Genomic DNA, 17208 nt, shown 5'->3' with positions numbered 1-17208 from the left:
GTTAATTAGTGCAAATAAAAGAGTGAAATTATGTAAGAGTTCAGAAGGTGAATGCATACATAGAGAGGCAAGAAAATAAAATTATTTCTGTCCTTCAATAAAATATTGTCAGTGTTTTTTTTCTTTTCTTTAAAGGAATTAAGTGGTCCACTTTAAGACAATAAAATAAATATTGCAACTGTTAATTTTCTGTTCAAAAAGAAAAATAAAAATAAAAATAAAAATAAAAAGAAAAAGAAAAAGAATAAAATAAAATAAAAACAAAAAGAAAAATAATGTCAGAAGTGGGATTTGAACCCACGCCCTCTCATGAAGACCAGAACTTGAGTCTGGCGCCTTAGACCACTCGGCCATCCTGACCTATTTGTCCCAGTTCCCAGTTGTAGCTATTTTGAGGAGGGATGACTTTGGAATCCACAGACAGAATCTAATAATCCTCTTGCAGTTGCTGCTTAAATTCAATCACATAAAAACTTTCATTTACTAGTAAGAAGATTCACAAGAAAAAAACACATACACAGATGATGGACTTGTCTTCTGATTCATCTATATTATATATTGAACTAATTACTAATTATCATTTGTCTGTAGTTAGACCTCTTTAGTATCATCGGTTTAGACTTAAAAAATTTATATTTAAATTTTTATAGTTAGACATCTTTAGTATCATCAGACTTAAAAAATTTATATTAAAATTTATATAATTATAAAAATAAAATATTTAACCTAATTTATTTTAATATTATCGATTTTATCGACGGACGTGACAATATATGCATGAATGACATAAAAATGATAGATAAAAAGGTGATTTCGACTCGATCTATATCTTTTCCGTTTATAAAGCCGATGACATTATGATAAATAAGGTTAAATGTTTCACTTTTATAACTATATAGATCTTAAAGTTTAAGTCCGAAATACAAAAGAAATCTCAACTATAAAAATTTTAATATAAATTTTTTAAGACTAAAATTCGTAATACTAAAAAAAGTCTATGAAAGATAATAATATTAATAGGAACAGATATCAGTAGTATCCATGCCACAACCTCACTTCCTATAATACACCTGCAGGTGTATTATAAGGAAACAAGGAAAACAAAGAAAAGAAAAGAAAACACATGATAAAGTTCAGGACTACAGGAAGTTCCATTATGATGAGCTTGTCCTCCTGTGAATGAATGAATACTCATCTTCCTGTGTGATAAACGATTACATTTTGATCAAGTCATCCGAATGCCAGTTTTTCCTAGTCATCAGAGCACAGGGGACAAGATGAAAGACAAAAATGATATGTATCTTTGCTGTGAACTCTTGTTGCAGACCTTCAGTAGAAAGACCTTGCTCAGTTTTGTGTGATTGCTAGCCACTAAAACGAGCAGTACAAATACCAGACAAAAGAAAAATCTAAACAATAGTGTAATAAAGAGATCATGAGGTAGCTGCAGAATTTAAGATCCACAATATACTTTATTTAATTGCTAAAGCATTGCAGACAGCACAATAATTTTCAGACATGCAACAAGGTTTTAGAACATCTGATGACTGAGAAATGCACTTCATTGTTGTAGATCAACAGCCAAACTTGAAGCTTAAAATAGAAAACATGCTGTAGGGCAGAAAAATTGTGTGAAATTTTATTGATTAGGTAAAATCAGATTGTTCGATCTATAAATTTTCTTATTTTATCCAGGAAGAAAATAATGTTCAGTGTACCAATCTCTAACAAATTAATAATACACAAATCGAGAGCAGACTTTGGTAAGGTACATGAATCTGTCTGTTTGATACAAAAACCTAGTCGACTTCCATCTAGCTAGCTGTTGGCAATGGAATTCGGAAACCACTGACACTCTGACTTTGTCAGCCACTAAGCAATCGCAAGGATTCCAGAACCAGTCACCTACATGGAAAATGCTGGCCACAAAAGATCCAATTTAGTTATGCGCTTTTGCCTTGGTATCTACAGGGTCAGCAACATTTTAGGTGACACAAACTTCAGACATCCTTAGGGTTGTCAGAACAACAAACAATGTTGACTAGACAGCCCAGATTGCTCTGGATTTGAATGTAGGGAAATGAGTTATCAGCTGAAGAGAGATGCAGACATTAGATGCCAGTTGGATTCACACGCCCCTGATATTTTACATATCAGCAGTGTAAGGGGGCAGCTGAATTTGAGTGAGACCAGTCTTAGAGAATCAAGTAGATACTTTGTTGGCAAGCCTTTTGGCCCATTGACTTTCCTCGGGAGACCATGATATTGAGTAACCCATAATGGCACACCATCTTAAGTTCATCAGAGCAGTTGCAAGAAACTCTTGAGAACCTTTAAAAGTTTTGATGATCTCTGACTCAACATCTGGGTCTTCATTAAGAATGAGTTCCTCGAAAACAGATTTCTTCCCTTGAAGAATTTCATTGTCTTCAGAGATCATCCGCATGCTCAACACCTGTAGAGCTTCCATAGCTGTGCTGTGAAAATCACTCTCTGCATATGCAGAGAATGTATACCAAAGGGATGTAGGATTAGGTTGGATTTTCTCCCTGTGCATACTCTCAACAACAAGCTCTACAACATCAATTCTTCTCTGAGAAAATGACAATTATAAATGATCAGCTGTTTGTTAAAAACTAGAATGAAGAACTAAAAAATTGTGCATGCCACAGAAATACCTTTATATATGCTTCTCGAAGAATTGTGTTAAAAAGCTGGACATCAAGCTGAATAGCTTCAGAGTGTGATTGATCCAAAAGATTCAGAGCACCCTCAAAGTCTTCATTTGCCAAAAGAACCTGTTTGATCACCCTCGAAATCACATCAGAAAGTGGCCATAAAAGAAAGATAAAATGAGTTCAATCTTCTCATATTCAGGTAGTTCCAATGAAAAACCAATACTGAAAAGAAAGAACAGACAAAAGACTATAATTTGTTAAGTATTTCAAATATAAAATCCAAACTCAATAATTTCTTAAGCTGTCATGGCAGATATATGCAAAGGATCAAGTCTATAATGCCAGGGAGATAAAAATAAGTTTCACAACTTTATAACCCTCAGCTGGAATTTAATAAATGAACGTGTTATATAAATGGAATCACAAATGCTTATTGTCTTAACAAGACATCTCAAAGTACAAAGAAATTAATTCTTCTTTGTGGGCCTATCTGGAGCAAAGAGGTTCTAGGTCATGAAAGCATCATAGTTTCACTGATGTAGCGACAAAAATGTCTCCAAATCTCCTTATTGAATAAGAGTGGATAATAGGCCACTAAGATTTTAATTTGTACCATCAAATATGTGGAAAAGGACCAATTGACTGACTGCATTTACCGGTGAATATGCTGAAACCCAGAGTGGTATCTTTTCTGATTGCCTTGACGTCATGAACTGGGAGCAAGTAAAATCATGAACTTGGCATGGATGTTATAAAGAAAAAGATGTTGGCATACCCCTTATGAAATATCATGACAATAAAATTGCAGGTGGACACAAAGTCGACTAATCTAAAATGTCATTCCCAATGCACGATTAGGCCATATGGTCCTAATACAACAAAGTTATCAATATGCAGAGTTTTAGATGTCTGTGTTGCAAGAGAGATGATCACCCATTGTATTGGGTGGACATGTAAACAGAGAAGACAATGTTCTCGCCATGTACTTGAATACTTGTCTTGCAACACCCATTTGCAATGCTATTATTCACCAACTGATATGTATTTACGTATATAAAACTATGGACGAATCCACATATACAATTGTGATTCAAACTGCACTTCAGTTCATTTTTGATAAACCTAGAAAACATCGAAAACTTCTATGGTGAAAGATTATGGTGCCCTAATTAAATTGGCCTTTAAAACCATTAAAAGGACCCTCAAATTTAACCTCAAGTTATCCATGTTGAAGGAGATAACATGGGTACTGGTGTAGGTAACTACGTGCAAAGAAAAAACAGAATTAAAGGGAACCAAAACTTTGAACTGAAGGACGGCCAGATAGTGCACCCCATTCCACACAACAGAACCAAAAGACCTCTATGCTAAGATCTGTTTCAATATTCATTTTTAGTGCAAAAGTCAAAAACCTTAGCTACAGTAGTGTCTTGAGCAGTAAATTAACCAAGGTTAAATTGGTACAAAAGAACACAAAAAACTGTAGGATCGATGGGGCTATAATATAGGTTAGTCGCAATAACAATGTTGGATAAAATTTATCAGTATTCCGATGTATTCAAAAGCCATTTCAAGATCATACCTTAATCAGTGCAGTATAGGTCAAAGTCTGTGGATAGAAGCCTTCTCGCAACATTAAGGAAATAATTGCACATGCAGATTTGAAACATTTGAGCATGCTGCAACATTCTATCATGATATTGTATGTTGCAACATTAGCTGGAAGACCGCATGATCTCATACTTCTGAAGACTTCAATTGCCTTGTGTCTCTGAAATTCAAGGAAAAATAGTCATTGAATAAATTCTACAGTACTTTTTCAAGAACTTAAGATCTCATTAAATATATGTTCTCGTGGTTTTTATGGTGGAAGTGACTTGGAAGGAAGAGGTCTGTCACATTTACTGCACTATTCAGAAGTCTAGATACCTCTTTTGCCTTGACTAGTGCATGCAGTACAATATTATACAAATCATTTGTTTGATGAGCATCGGTCTGCCATAGCAAGTTCTCAGCAATATCTAAATACCGCAGCATGTCTTGTATCATACCTTCAGATCCTAGAGCTCTTATCTGAAATGGAGGAAAATAATAATGATAATACAATAGCAGGCAACAAGTAAGCTTGTTGATACGGTAAATACCTAATCAAGTTGCATTAGAGAGATGTTGTTTACGGATGATCAAACATGAGGTGAAATGGTAGGCCATCTATTATTTCGGTATGTCAAATGACATGGGACAGTAATAATTATACGTTGTCAAAAGTTCTTTGCCAATTAGGAAACAATTCAATCTAATGTGACCTTCAAGAATTATCATCACAAGTCATCAGTGGTGGCTGCACTGATAAACTGTTACATGCAATCAGTGCAGGACTTGCCATATTATCTGGATTTTCCTAAAGGGCAGTTCATACAAGATCCTGTATAATATCATGGAAGAATGCATGTCTCAACAATTTATTAATTTGTGCAATTATCAGAATCTGAAAGAAGGAAAACAGGCCAAAGTACCAGATTCTTCATGGATGCATAACTGTGATGAATTCCATTCTTCATCATATCCATCTCGATGGCACCTATTCTTTTGGTAACATCCATATGTGAGAGTATATTTCCTCTCTCATAAGGAACATTGACGGTGCCAAACAAGGTAAACATGAGTTCATAAGTCCTGATATTTAACTTGATTTTCAATCTCTTGATTTTTGCCAGTACACGGACAGCACGTTCTGGCTCATCCTGCAAGAGCTCAAAAATATTTATAGTGCGTTTAGACCAATTATCCAGGCATCCAATTTTCTAAATCCCTAGGCTGTTTATAGTGGTCAAAGCATCCATAACCTAGAGTTCGTTTGACTTATACAATCAGAAAAACATGCAATAGTAAAGGAAATGACGTTAGCACAATCACAAATAAAAAAATAACATATTCCAATAGTAAAAAGTAAAGCTTGCATATGCTAGTCAATTTAATTTGTAAATCAGACTGTCCTATTTTTCAGAGCCCAAGATTCAAAGATTCAATGATTCAACACTAGCCATTCCATTTCACATCAGCATCTTCTGGCATAGTTGTATGCCTGGTGTTACACATAACTGAATTACTATATGTGTGACATTGAAGGTCATGGAACAGATATGGTAATACCACTTCAACAGGAGTACCTTCATTTGAGTAACACGCATCTACTAATGGCATAACCAGTTTAGATCAAGTTAGCAGTTACAAATAGAAGATAACAAAGAACCATGATTATGATTATTAGGTGTCTATAATACAGTAAGAGCTAACAGCACTTCTAAATGCCATGGTTTATGAAAGAAAGGTCAGTACTCATAGCAGCTTTGCAGCAACCATATAAGAGTATCATTTTCTGAGAGAAGTTCAAATTTGCGATGGTAACATCAAGAAGTTTAGTTGTATCTTATTGACAACAGCAAAGACCAATTTAGACAATGTAGAAGTTATATTTTAAAAAAATAGAAAAGGACAAAAATATGAGGTGGCAATTAGAGGTACCATGAAACCACAGGCAGCAAGTAAGGTATTGAAGGTATGTATGTTCTTCGGTAATTTATCAGATATTTTATTTGAAAAGGACTCAGCCATATCCAGTTCAAAAGTTCTGCTGTAACCAACTGAGAGAACTGCAAAAGTGTTATTATATGGCTTGATGTTCCTTTCCTGCATCATCTTAACCTGCAAAATCATAAATACAAAAGTGGAACTCCCGCATAAACAGTAAAACCAAACAATACAAAGGATACAGAAAATATATCAAACTAGAGAACTAGTTTAACAGTATTTGTGTAGCATTCTTCCACTCTTGGTAACTCCATAGGTTCATAATCTTCTTTTCAGGGCATAAGGTAACCACTGATAGATAGCAACACTATCACTTCTAGTTTAAAAAGATTGATTATGATTGATCCAAAGAAGGTACCACTTTCATGCCATAATCAACTCCTTTCCCTTCAATGGCAGCTTTAACAAAGCCATCGTATGTATGCTCTGATGGTTTCAATCCAATGTCAAGCATCTAAAAAAGAAAAAAACAAATTCAGTTAGTGTCTGAATTATTTAAAAAAGATAAAGAGGTCTGATGAATGATGAGTGAGCTGCTAAATAGTTTATGAAATCAGTGTAATGAATTTAGCTTCGACAGAAAACAAAACAAAATTACTGTGACTTTTAACTGCATTCTTTAAAGAGTAAATAAAAAAAAGGCCTAATCTACCATGCATGCTAAAATACTCAGAAGGCTAATAACTAGAAAAGGTGACAGACTTAAAAAGAAACACCACAACTAGTGTCCCAACTACTACAGGGATCTTTCTCTCCAATGAGTTCAGTCCACGACAATATCACAAGTCAAGCTAAGAGTAAATTTCTTTTCTTTGTCCTAATAGAGTTTTCTCATATCTCGTACCTCTTCTAGCACCACTAATCCTAATAAACCCACCTCATCTAATCAATAGTTCTATAGGTCTATTTTGCATATGCTAATAACATTGTTTGCAGTTTCGATCAATATGGTATGATAAGGTTGGTACATACCAGTCCGACTGGCTGCCAATACTTGGACCAGGTGGTTTCCGCCAGTTCAGGTCCAGTATAGGCATACTGTTTGAAACTTGATGTGTTCTGGAAGAAATTTATTTACCAGCTACTCAGGCTAGAATTCGACCGTACCAGTTGATAACAGTCAGATTTGGGATAAATCACCCAATCTGACCATGGAGAGTTGGTTGGGAGCTGATTAGGGGTGTATTTAAACCCGCCCCCTCACTCATTTCCCCTCCTCTCTTACTCTCATTCACTCACTCTCTTTCTCAAACTCATTCTCAACTAATTTCTCTTGAATTCTTGGGTTAAAGGCTCAGGTCTTCTCTAATTGCCTTGAAGAACAGTTAGGAAAGGTTGATTGACAATCAAAGAGGGGTTAAATCTCAAGATCCTATCGTAATCATCTTCGAATCATGGTAATCGAAAACCTAAAGGTCTTATTCTTTCATATACCAAATGGGGTATTTAGGGATAACCTAGCCAATTACAACATGTTTATTCTTACTCGATTATGAAATTATTGGTGGATGAAGGGTTTATTCTTCCATGGAAGCACCCTTAATCCATGGAGACTACATATTTGATGAGTTCTCAATGGATCCGAAAAGATAAGAAATTCTATTTTTGGTTCTTATAGCTTAGATTTTCTATTGATTGGTAGCTTTCCCTATTTAATTTGATTTTATAAACCAAGAAAATAGGAAGAAAACCCTTAAATAGGTTTCTTTTCATCTTCAATTGAATTTTCAACCTTTTGCTCAAAATCCGTGTACATATTGGTGAACCATGTGTGGGTACTTTCAACCTTTTTCTCGAAATCCTGATACATATTGGCATATCATATGCTGGTACACTAGGACCAGGTGGGATGTACTGGTGTGACCATGGAACAGAACACACCTTCAGTATGAAATTGCAGTCTTTGGTTGATAGTTGATACCATCTTATATGTTCTCCTTCAGTTTAATTTTTATCAAGACTAATATGATACTATCTCAACATCCCTATCTTGGCCACACTAGCTTTCTGTACATGTTTGCTAACTGCCATCTCATGGAGGTCAAGTTAATGACAAAGAATGCCTGCTAACAAGCCCCATCATAATATCACTAAAATCGTAGCTCAAAACTAATGTCTCTATATCACAAACAGATCCCCAAGATTTAAGTAGCAAACCTTTTACTACTTCAGCACAAAAATAACCTCAAAATATCGGATCAATAAATAAGAACAAACAAGATGGACAAGCTCTGTAGACAATCAAAGAAAGCAAATGCACAAAATGTTGCCCATAAAGTTTTCAAAACAACATTCAAATTATTACCTTGGGAGCAATAAATAACAAAGATAAAGGAAAAAAACAATATCGACAATGGTACCTGCAGAAATAGCTGCTCAGCCATTTGGTAGTTATTAGATTGTGCACAGGCATGTATCATGTCATTGAAAGACCACCTCAACAAGTTCTTAAGTGGACAAGAGGTCATTTCCAATCCTTGTTTCATCTTTCCACTGCTAAGTTCAGAAAAATCTTCTTGTTTGACTTGGAAGTTTGAACTGTCAATTTGAACAGCACCATCATAGATTGTATGGGCCACAGGAATGCATCTACCTTTCCCTAATTCATTAAAAAAAGTATTTCCATTGATTTTCAATAGAAGTGCATCAATTATATTCAATTTTGATTGACTTTCAAAACTTTTCTTCAATTCAAGATTCTTCATGATGCTGTGGTGTCCCATACTGGATTCATCCATGCTAACTTCAATGGGGCCTTCATTTTTCTCTGGGTTTCCTTCAAATGTCAAGGAACTCAAATTGTCTAATGAAAATCTCTTTTCATATGACTTCTCTTTTGTTGGTATAGGAATATCTACTGCTGATGATTGATAATTCCCTGTGCCAGATATGGAAAGTGAGGCACTTCCTTGCCTAGCAAGCACCAAAAGATGCTTCAAGGCAGCATTTCCAGAATCAAGATCACCTAATTTAGCATAGCACCAAATAAATTTCCGTAGCATTATGACACTTGGACTGTAATATCTAGTATATTCCTTCCAAATCTCATGAACTGCAGACAAGTTCCTCTGCAAAACTGCAAGCTGCAAGACTTCTTAAAATCAACAATCATATAAATAAAATGACAGTAGCTGAAGACCACGTATATAGAACATATAAAACCAAAGAAGAAATTTTCAACAAGGAGAAAATAATATTTTCCAGAACTGGGGAAACAAAACTAGACATATGAACCTGACACAATGATAAAAGCACATTCCAAACAGGTAAGTTCAACATAAGTACCTGACTCAAACTAAGGATTAATTATGATGGCACTAGTGCGCCTTGCCTGCACAAATTTATGTGCAGGTGGATGCCAGCGTGCTGCACAGCTGTGTACAGGTACTTTGCTCACATACAATCAGTGGGCATGAGCATAGGCATGTACTTGTAAAGCATAATTAGAGAATCATACAAATTGCCATCATATAGCCATTTGGGGCAAGTAAACTCATCTTGCTGATGTATAGTTGACTAGGCTTCAAGGTGCAGTTAATTAATTTCAGCAACTAAAAATTTCACTCTGGATAACTAACTTCTATGAAGTAAAAAAAAAAGATTACCAATAACAAGCATTTGAGATAATTTGAGACCGAAAATGAATGACATAATAATTGATGTAATGATCCTATGGGACTTGTTTGCTGTGGACAAGGCATTTATCCTATCAATACCATGCAGTAGAAAGAATCTTTAATCTGATACTACCCATGTCAGCTAGGACTAAATGGTAGTAAATTATCAAATTACCTAGGTTCTAATAAGATTGTTTAGAGAACAAACCACTGGTAGTAGCATAAGCATAGAACAAGCTGCATTATATTAAGATTACGGCAGTCTATGCAACAAACAAGATTGATTAGAAGCTGCTGAAAGGCAAATATATGTTTCAAGCACAAACATGGAAGGTCATTGACAAAAATATGATATATTATTAGTTTAGGAATGAAATTTCTCATGATGATACTTAATTTTATGCCAGGAAATCTTTTTACCTAAAACATAAAAAAAGCATCTTTAAAATGCAGTAGGTTAATTTTAAGAGTAGCTGGACCCTAGTTTATTTGGATTTACTTCTAAGTCATAGATCAACTATAATTTCATTGATTGTTTATTTTTAGGACTTCATTATTTTAGGGTTCACGAAACAGTTACCATATGTTAACTTGGAAGAATAGCTCAGAATTGATAGAGAATTCTTCGTGTTTCATCAAGTACTTGTCATGTCAATAGATGATAGGATATGGATTTGTCATCATACTATCATAAAGTTTATAATTAAAACATTACAAACAAACAATGGGTATTATTGGCAAGGTTGCTTTCTACGTGTAAGATTAAAAAAAATGCAATATAAGAACTAGGTCCTTTAGATTCCAGTTCTAGTCAGCTGGAGCAGATAACCAAAGATGTTCTTTTTTTTTTTCCTCATCACTCATTTTAGAGACCAAAGGTTATAGAAGGCTCAACAGCCCCTGCATGTCACAAGGATCAAGCAGTCGGAAAATGGTGAGATTGACTGCAAAGTGGAAGACAGTCCCCAGGCCACTATACAGATTTATCCATTTGAGCAACCTTGCCGTGTGATACAGTCAATTGTAACATTGACTGACCCAAGCCACTTGGATGCTAACTCGCTATATGGCTATGATCATGACCAATTATTTAAGTTTTGAACAAAATATTTACCATTCTATTTTAGGGAATTGTGCTTGTTAGTGTTGTTGCTTTTGTAGCATTGCTTCTGTCCTTAGAAAAACATCATTCTGCAATAAAGAGACTGTACATGCATTTTGCATACATGAAAATCAATTGAAGACCAAAGGAAAGAAAAATGAAATTTCAAATGATCATATTAGCTATGAAAAAAGTACCAATCTCAACAAGTCAGTACAACAGTATTTTTTTCTCAGTAGTAAGCAAAGGCCACAGCCCAATGAAACTATTACAGTATGACTGGAGAGGGTATGACAGTAATTGATGGGAACATATCATCAATTATCATTTAACATACATTTAGACGATTTTAATAGAAATAAAAATGTTTTACATGATTGGTTGGCACAGAAATAAGTTAACAGCTAAAATATTTTAGATGGTTCATATGCCACCAAAAATAATCTCTGAATTACTCTATTTCATGCTCTTTAAGTTCATTGCATCAGAATACAGTTTCACATTGATACAAACCTTAAGAAGTTCCCAATGAGTTATTTCAGACTTGCCAACAAGTTGGTTTTCCATTAGCTCCAAGCAGCGGTCTACATGATTAAAGCTCTTTGAACTCCAGCATCCACTTAAGAAAATATTGAACATTGGCACATAATGCATCCGATCATTTTCCGCAAGAAAATTGAGCCAGTTAAATGCCTAGGAAGAAAACATATTTAAAAACCCCTACAGAAAATTCTCTGTTCAGATAATTTCCTGCAAATGCTGGTGGACATCTCTGTCTAAAGTGGAACTCAACAAATAAAAGGTAATAAGCAATATATGTAGACAAGTATAAGAAGTCCTCAGAAAACTCAACAGATAGAAGTATAATAAGCAATATATATCAGGTATCTTTGAACAAGGGAAACAAGCAGTTGCAATATTAGATCTTAAAAGCAATATTTCAGAACCAAGGATGTAACATCAGTAAGAAGGGGATTAAAAAATGAAGCAGATGCAAGTCTATCTCCTAAAGTAGTTGACAATCAATTGCCATTTGACAATTTATGACATTTGAAAACTATATCCTAAAGTAAATTAATGTAAATCAAAGTTTTTGATTCAAAGTTAAATTGTGGGCTGCCGATGATGATGAGTGGCATGAGATGCAAGTCTACTAGACGAGGGAGAAAGAGTAAGGGGTTTATTAAAAACCCCAAGTCCCACTTCGTGTTATAAAAATTGAATCAAATTGACAAATACCACCCAATATGTGCCGATCTGCATGTCATGGTTGAGACATTACAACTTATTGTTGTTGTTGCTGTTGTCAATCTGATTGGTTTGAGCTAGTCCTTTAATAAGTTGTAGAAATTTCTGCTTCATGCAATATTAATAGCTATGTTATCCTTCTTATTCCCTTCTGACATCCAATACATTTTAAACAAATTGGCTCAAAATTTGGTACCCATCTAAAGCCCATATATGTATTTGTATCCACTGATTCAGAACTAATTGGCATTAAATTTTTTTCACTATCAGATCCATCTCCAATTTTCACCCGTAAACTACTACTACTACAACAACAAAGCTGTAAGTCCAACTATTTAGGGTCGGCTACATCGATCTTTTGCCGCCATTGAGATCTGTAAAATCCATATGTCTAGTTAAGTTTAGAGCACCCCTAAACTACTATGGCTAATTTTTTATAAAGGCTTGGTTGGATAAAAGAGTGTAAGAAGATTATCTAAAGATGTAGAAAAAAAAAATCAAAAGTTTTAATAGATTTCTTTATTGACTTTAAAGTAATTGATAAATTTTAGGATAGTTTATTTTTTTTGCCAAAAGTGAACTTTATGTATTATAATAAACATAAAGAATAGAAAGATCAAGAGACAAAGAATGCAAGGAAATCTTAAGCAGACCTCCTTAATGTATCCTCCTTTGCTGAAAGCTTGAAGTATGAATATACAACTTTTCTTGTTTATGTCTATCATTTTGTCCTCCATGATTTTCCATGTCTCCATAGCAAACTACACAAAACAAATACCAATAAACCAATGCAAAGGCAAATTGTGTCGAAACAATCAACAAAGTATTGACACAAAAATATAAAATAAAAAGGGTGCTTCATTTACCATCAATAATCAATAAAGGGCACTAAACAAATCTAATTTTACTCGAAGAATTATTATGCACTTAATGAAGAATAACTAGTTTCAATCCAAGAAACAACTGGAGGGTTTCCAATAGGGGAAACCAATGCATGAGGCTCCTGCCAATATGGCAAATGGGGAGGGTGAAGATTGTTTAATCATATATAAATTTAATAATATTTAGTAAATTGAAGATTGTTTAGTATAATCACTTGGTCACTTCCTCCAAACACACTGACCATGCTTCTCAGAGACTTGAAGAATATATCGAGCATGCAGTGTGACAAAACAACTCGGTCTTGTTCCCTAAAAAGAAAATATTTTATGCTACATTTCCTAAAATCATCTTGCATTTTTTTCCCTAGAACTCTCAAGTAAGAGTAAGTTATAACAAAAATTCCATAATTCAATGTGAGCATGCAGGAAGATTTCATAAGGTCCCTAATGCTAGAAACATCTCAATGTTGTTTATCTCAGTCAATGCAGTCTTGGATCAGCTAGGGGAATTTATAACCTTGATATAATGATAGTTGTATTTGGTAACTACATTTGTCTACTAGCTCCATAATCTGATTAATTTGTAGTACTATAAAAGAGCACTCACTGCTAACTAAAGAAGCTATCAGGCATAGTACTTCCTTCACAAAATCATATGTATGTGTACATCACATTATTTGATGCTTAGAATTTTGACTTCTAAAAAAATTAAGTCAAAGTTAACAGTTTTAGAAGGATAATAAAATAAGGTTTTCAAAATCCCTGTACAATTTCTTTATTTTTTTCTTTTTCATTAGTTCATTAGGATCATTAAAGTAAAACCTGCAATCATGAGGATGAACAGAAGTACTTGCCGAAAGCATTTGGTCCTCTTCTGAATGGACCATATCATGAAACAACAATCCTATTCACATACAATCATGTAAGGACATCAGCACCACTATGTTAAACACAAAAAGACACTACAGAGTTTGAGATGATCCATCGTAGAGACATCAAATAGTTAAAGAAGCACTACATACGTTTTTTGACTTTAGTCACTAGAATAAACATATTCACCTTCAGTTATCCAAATACAATGGAATCTTAGTAAAAATTTACCTAAACATGTGAATATAAATCATATGTCCCAGATGGGTTCTGCACCAAATTTCAAAAATTTACCAGCAAACAAGGTTTCAAATACCCATCAGCAGCAAGGTGCACACTGATCGGTATTTACTGGTCCAACAAAGGTTGGGTGATATGGCAAGGTATATCATGGTGTACCATATCAGTCTTATAGACTAGTGAAACCCATTGGAATGAGAGTTAAAACTTTGCCAACAACCCACATGTTAATCATCGAAAAAGAAAGTACTAACATGTCATTCCAGGTGAGTGTTGGAGTCTGATGAGATAAACCACCCCACATCCCCTCCCCCCAAAAAAAAAAACAAAACAAGAATCTTATTCTATGCCAAAAAGGAGAAAAAAAAGATGCATAGGAACCCATTGCCCAAATGCCTTGATCCAGGTCAAAGGGAAAAATCAACCCTGGTTTTTAAAGAGAAATAAGTCATTTTTTTATCATGTTGAATTCAATCCATCCTTAGTTTGATATCAAATATCTAATACTTCCCTTTTCTTGTTTTCAATCAAGACCCTCCTAGTTCATGATTCAATTATAAGGAGACATCCCACTCTGGTTTTTAAAGAGAAATAAGTCATTTTTTTATCATGTTGAATTCAATCCATCCTTAGTTTGATATCAAATACCTAATACTTCCCTTTACTTGTTTACAGTCAAGACCCTCCTAGTTCATGATTCAATTCTAAGGAGACATCCCAATTGTTGCTGCTTACTTGTCCCACAACTACAAAGCCTATTACTATATTTACCTGGCCAATGAATGAAATAGCACTATTATGCTTGCCTGGCTGGTGCCTAACAACCACTCTCTTGCTTCTAGAGTTGCCAGTTTTCTATTTTCACTTTTTTTGAAAAATTGGTCTCAATTCAAAGTGATTGTCTAGTCAGTGGTTATAAACACTCTCTTGCTTCAATAGTTATTTCTTCTTTCTTTTTTTTATAATAACTGGGTTTATTCCATTACATTGAAACAAGACAATTCTTCAAATAAAAAGAAAAGTAAAAAAAAAAGCATTTCCTCCCATTCAAAAAAAAAAAAAATCATTAGCTGAAGCCTCATGTACTACAGTGGTGATGATTATACTAAAGAGTGATGAGTAACAAAGAAAAAAGTAAAGACAGAGGATATTAACTATTCAGTAACTTCAGTTATGTATAATCTGTTGTAGAGCTCACTAATTACAAACATGAGCAAAAGAATCCAATGGGTCCTTGCAATAGTGTTTTCTATCAACAAAAATATCAAAGACTAACAAAATAAAAGTCAACAAGAGTCCTACTAATAAAATAGCTTTACTATAAGGTACAACATCAATATTTTGCTCCACAGAAGAAGAAAAGAGCAGACTTGCAAAGAAAAACACACTCAAACACCTAAAATCAAGATTAAGAATTACCATCCATAATTATTACCAAGGGATCTGGCGTGCGTGCACAATATTCCAAAATACAGGCAAAATCCTTAGCACTTAACTTGTCATTTACTTCACCAAGGTCCAAAAGCATCTTGGAGGCTAGCTGTCTGTCTCCTTTCCAAAGTGCATTAACAACTTGCAGCTGCACAAATCCAGTCCCCACATTGTCTCTCAAATGATAAATGTTGAAATCTGCAAATTTCCAGGCTAATCCCTCATAAGAGAAAACATGGTAACCACTCGAGGAAATGCATATTAAAGTCACATCAATCCTTGAATGCCATTTGGGGTTTTGGACAACTATTGCAGGTCATGAATAACTTTTTTTAATTTTGATGTTCCTTAGGTATTTCCCAGATAACAGTCAACATGATGTCTTCTTCTTCAAGACTAAAATTATGATTAGCGTTAAATACTATAAACTGAATGTCAATGAAGCTAAGGAGAAAGAAACAGAACCTAACATCACCAAGTATGTATATAGTATCATTTGTAGAGTTCTGTTTTAGCAACTATAAAAATTTTAGCATTTAAACAGTATCACATATTAATACGTATTCAACAATATTTCTTAAAAAATGTATTTGACAAAATCAAGCATCGGTGCTTTGGTACTTCAATATGAAGGTAGTAAAGAAGCATCACGGATAATCCACACTATATCAACTCCTAAATAACGTAAAGTTACAGAATTTAGTTTCTTCATGCTCTGTCACAAAAGGCATTCAGTTTCTTCATGGTTTGTCACAAAAAAAATAACCAAGCACACGTATATAATTCATTTCACATATGAACTACATTCTCCAATACCACTGTAGTATATCATATCACAAAAGGCTTCCAGTGACATACCATGAGAACCTGAAAAAGTATGAGATGGCTGTGTTCTACGTACGCCATTCTTCCAAGCCTGTTGGGCAAATTCCAACTTAGAGATTCCAATTAAACTTCACATGAGAAATCAAGAAAGGAAAGGAAAAAGGTAAAAGAATCATCCCACCCTTTTCCGCACTATCTGCGCGTCACAAAAATTAGCAAACGATCTCCGGACGGCCCTAAATCTGAAACCCAGCACAGCAAAGACTGATCACCACGGCGTCCAACATCTAAGTTCAAAATCAAGAAAACATTTTCATCAAAAGAAACAGTTTCATCCTAACTCGGTCCACGTACAAGTTTTGATGCATGCTTTCTGAGTTTTGACTGCAGAGATGACGAACGACAGAAAAAGGAGTTGCTAGTTAGGGTTCCAAAATGAGTTCTTTCTTGGAAATGGAAAGATTTCCATAACAAAAATGGGCGCAAAACTACAGAAGGTCATAGAACGACAACCCTAAGCATGAAAGGAGAGGGCGCCGCGGCGGCCGCCGGAGTGGAATTCGACGGAGGGTGGAGTGGAGCGAGCCTGTGAGAGGGAGGTAAAAGGGGCGGCAGCTAGAGGGGAGGGATGAATAGAATAGCTTTGAGATTGATAAAAAACACGTGGCGTGATAGCAAGAGGTCAATCATGTGATCTTCCTCTCGGCCAAGTTTTTACGCATATA

At 34.7% G+C, this 17208-nt stretch overlaps 1 protein-coding gene and 1 non-coding gene across 8 annotated transcripts; both read right to left on the bottom strand.

Annotated features, from left to right (window-relative positions):
* Positions 1-276: 276 nt before the first annotated feature.
* TRNAL-CAA (transfer RNA leucine (anticodon CAA)) lies at positions 277-360 on the bottom strand. The gene has a single exon. It is a non-coding gene; the product is annotated as a tRNA-Leu (tRNA).
* Positions 361-1661: 1301 nt separating this feature from the next.
* On the bottom strand, positions 1662-17123 carry LOC135580918 (pentatricopeptide repeat-containing protein At1g76280-like). 7 transcript variants are annotated; one of them, XM_065169086.1, is made up of 15 exons: positions 16997-17116; positions 16838-16867; positions 16665-16725; positions 16517-16574; positions 15663-15871; positions 12890-12997; positions 11502-11681; positions 8630-9352; positions 6628-6723; positions 6204-6383; positions 5195-5422; positions 4578-4751; positions 4261-4449; positions 2679-2798; positions 1662-2593 (listed from the first exon to the last, which is right to left on the bottom strand). In XM_065169086.1, exons 2-15 carry the CDS (start codon positions 16849-16851, stop codon positions 2204-2206), a joined length of 2730 nt encoding a protein of 909 aa, XP_065025158.1. In that variant the 5' UTR covers positions 16852-16867; positions 16997-17116; the 3' UTR covers positions 1662-2203. The 7 variants fall into 7 exon arrangements, with proteins under 7 accessions (XP_065025158.1, XP_065025161.1, XP_065025159.1 ...); XM_065169089.1 differs by lacking the exon at positions 16838-16867 and having other exon boundaries at positions 15663-15856; positions 16665-16770; positions 16997-17123; XM_065169087.1 differs by having other exon boundaries at positions 15663-15856; positions 16838-17093.
* Positions 17124-17208: the final 85 nt, after the last annotated feature.

Source organism: Musa acuminata, chromosome BXJ3-9 (assembly GCF_036884655.1).
Source record: "Musa acuminata AAA Group cultivar baxijiao chromosome BXJ3-9, Cavendish_Baxijiao_AAA, whole genome shotgun sequence".
NCBI lineage: Eukaryota > Viridiplantae > Streptophyta > Magnoliopsida > Zingiberales > Musaceae > Musa > Musa acuminata.
This window is presented reverse-complemented; position numbering and strand designations above follow the sequence as displayed.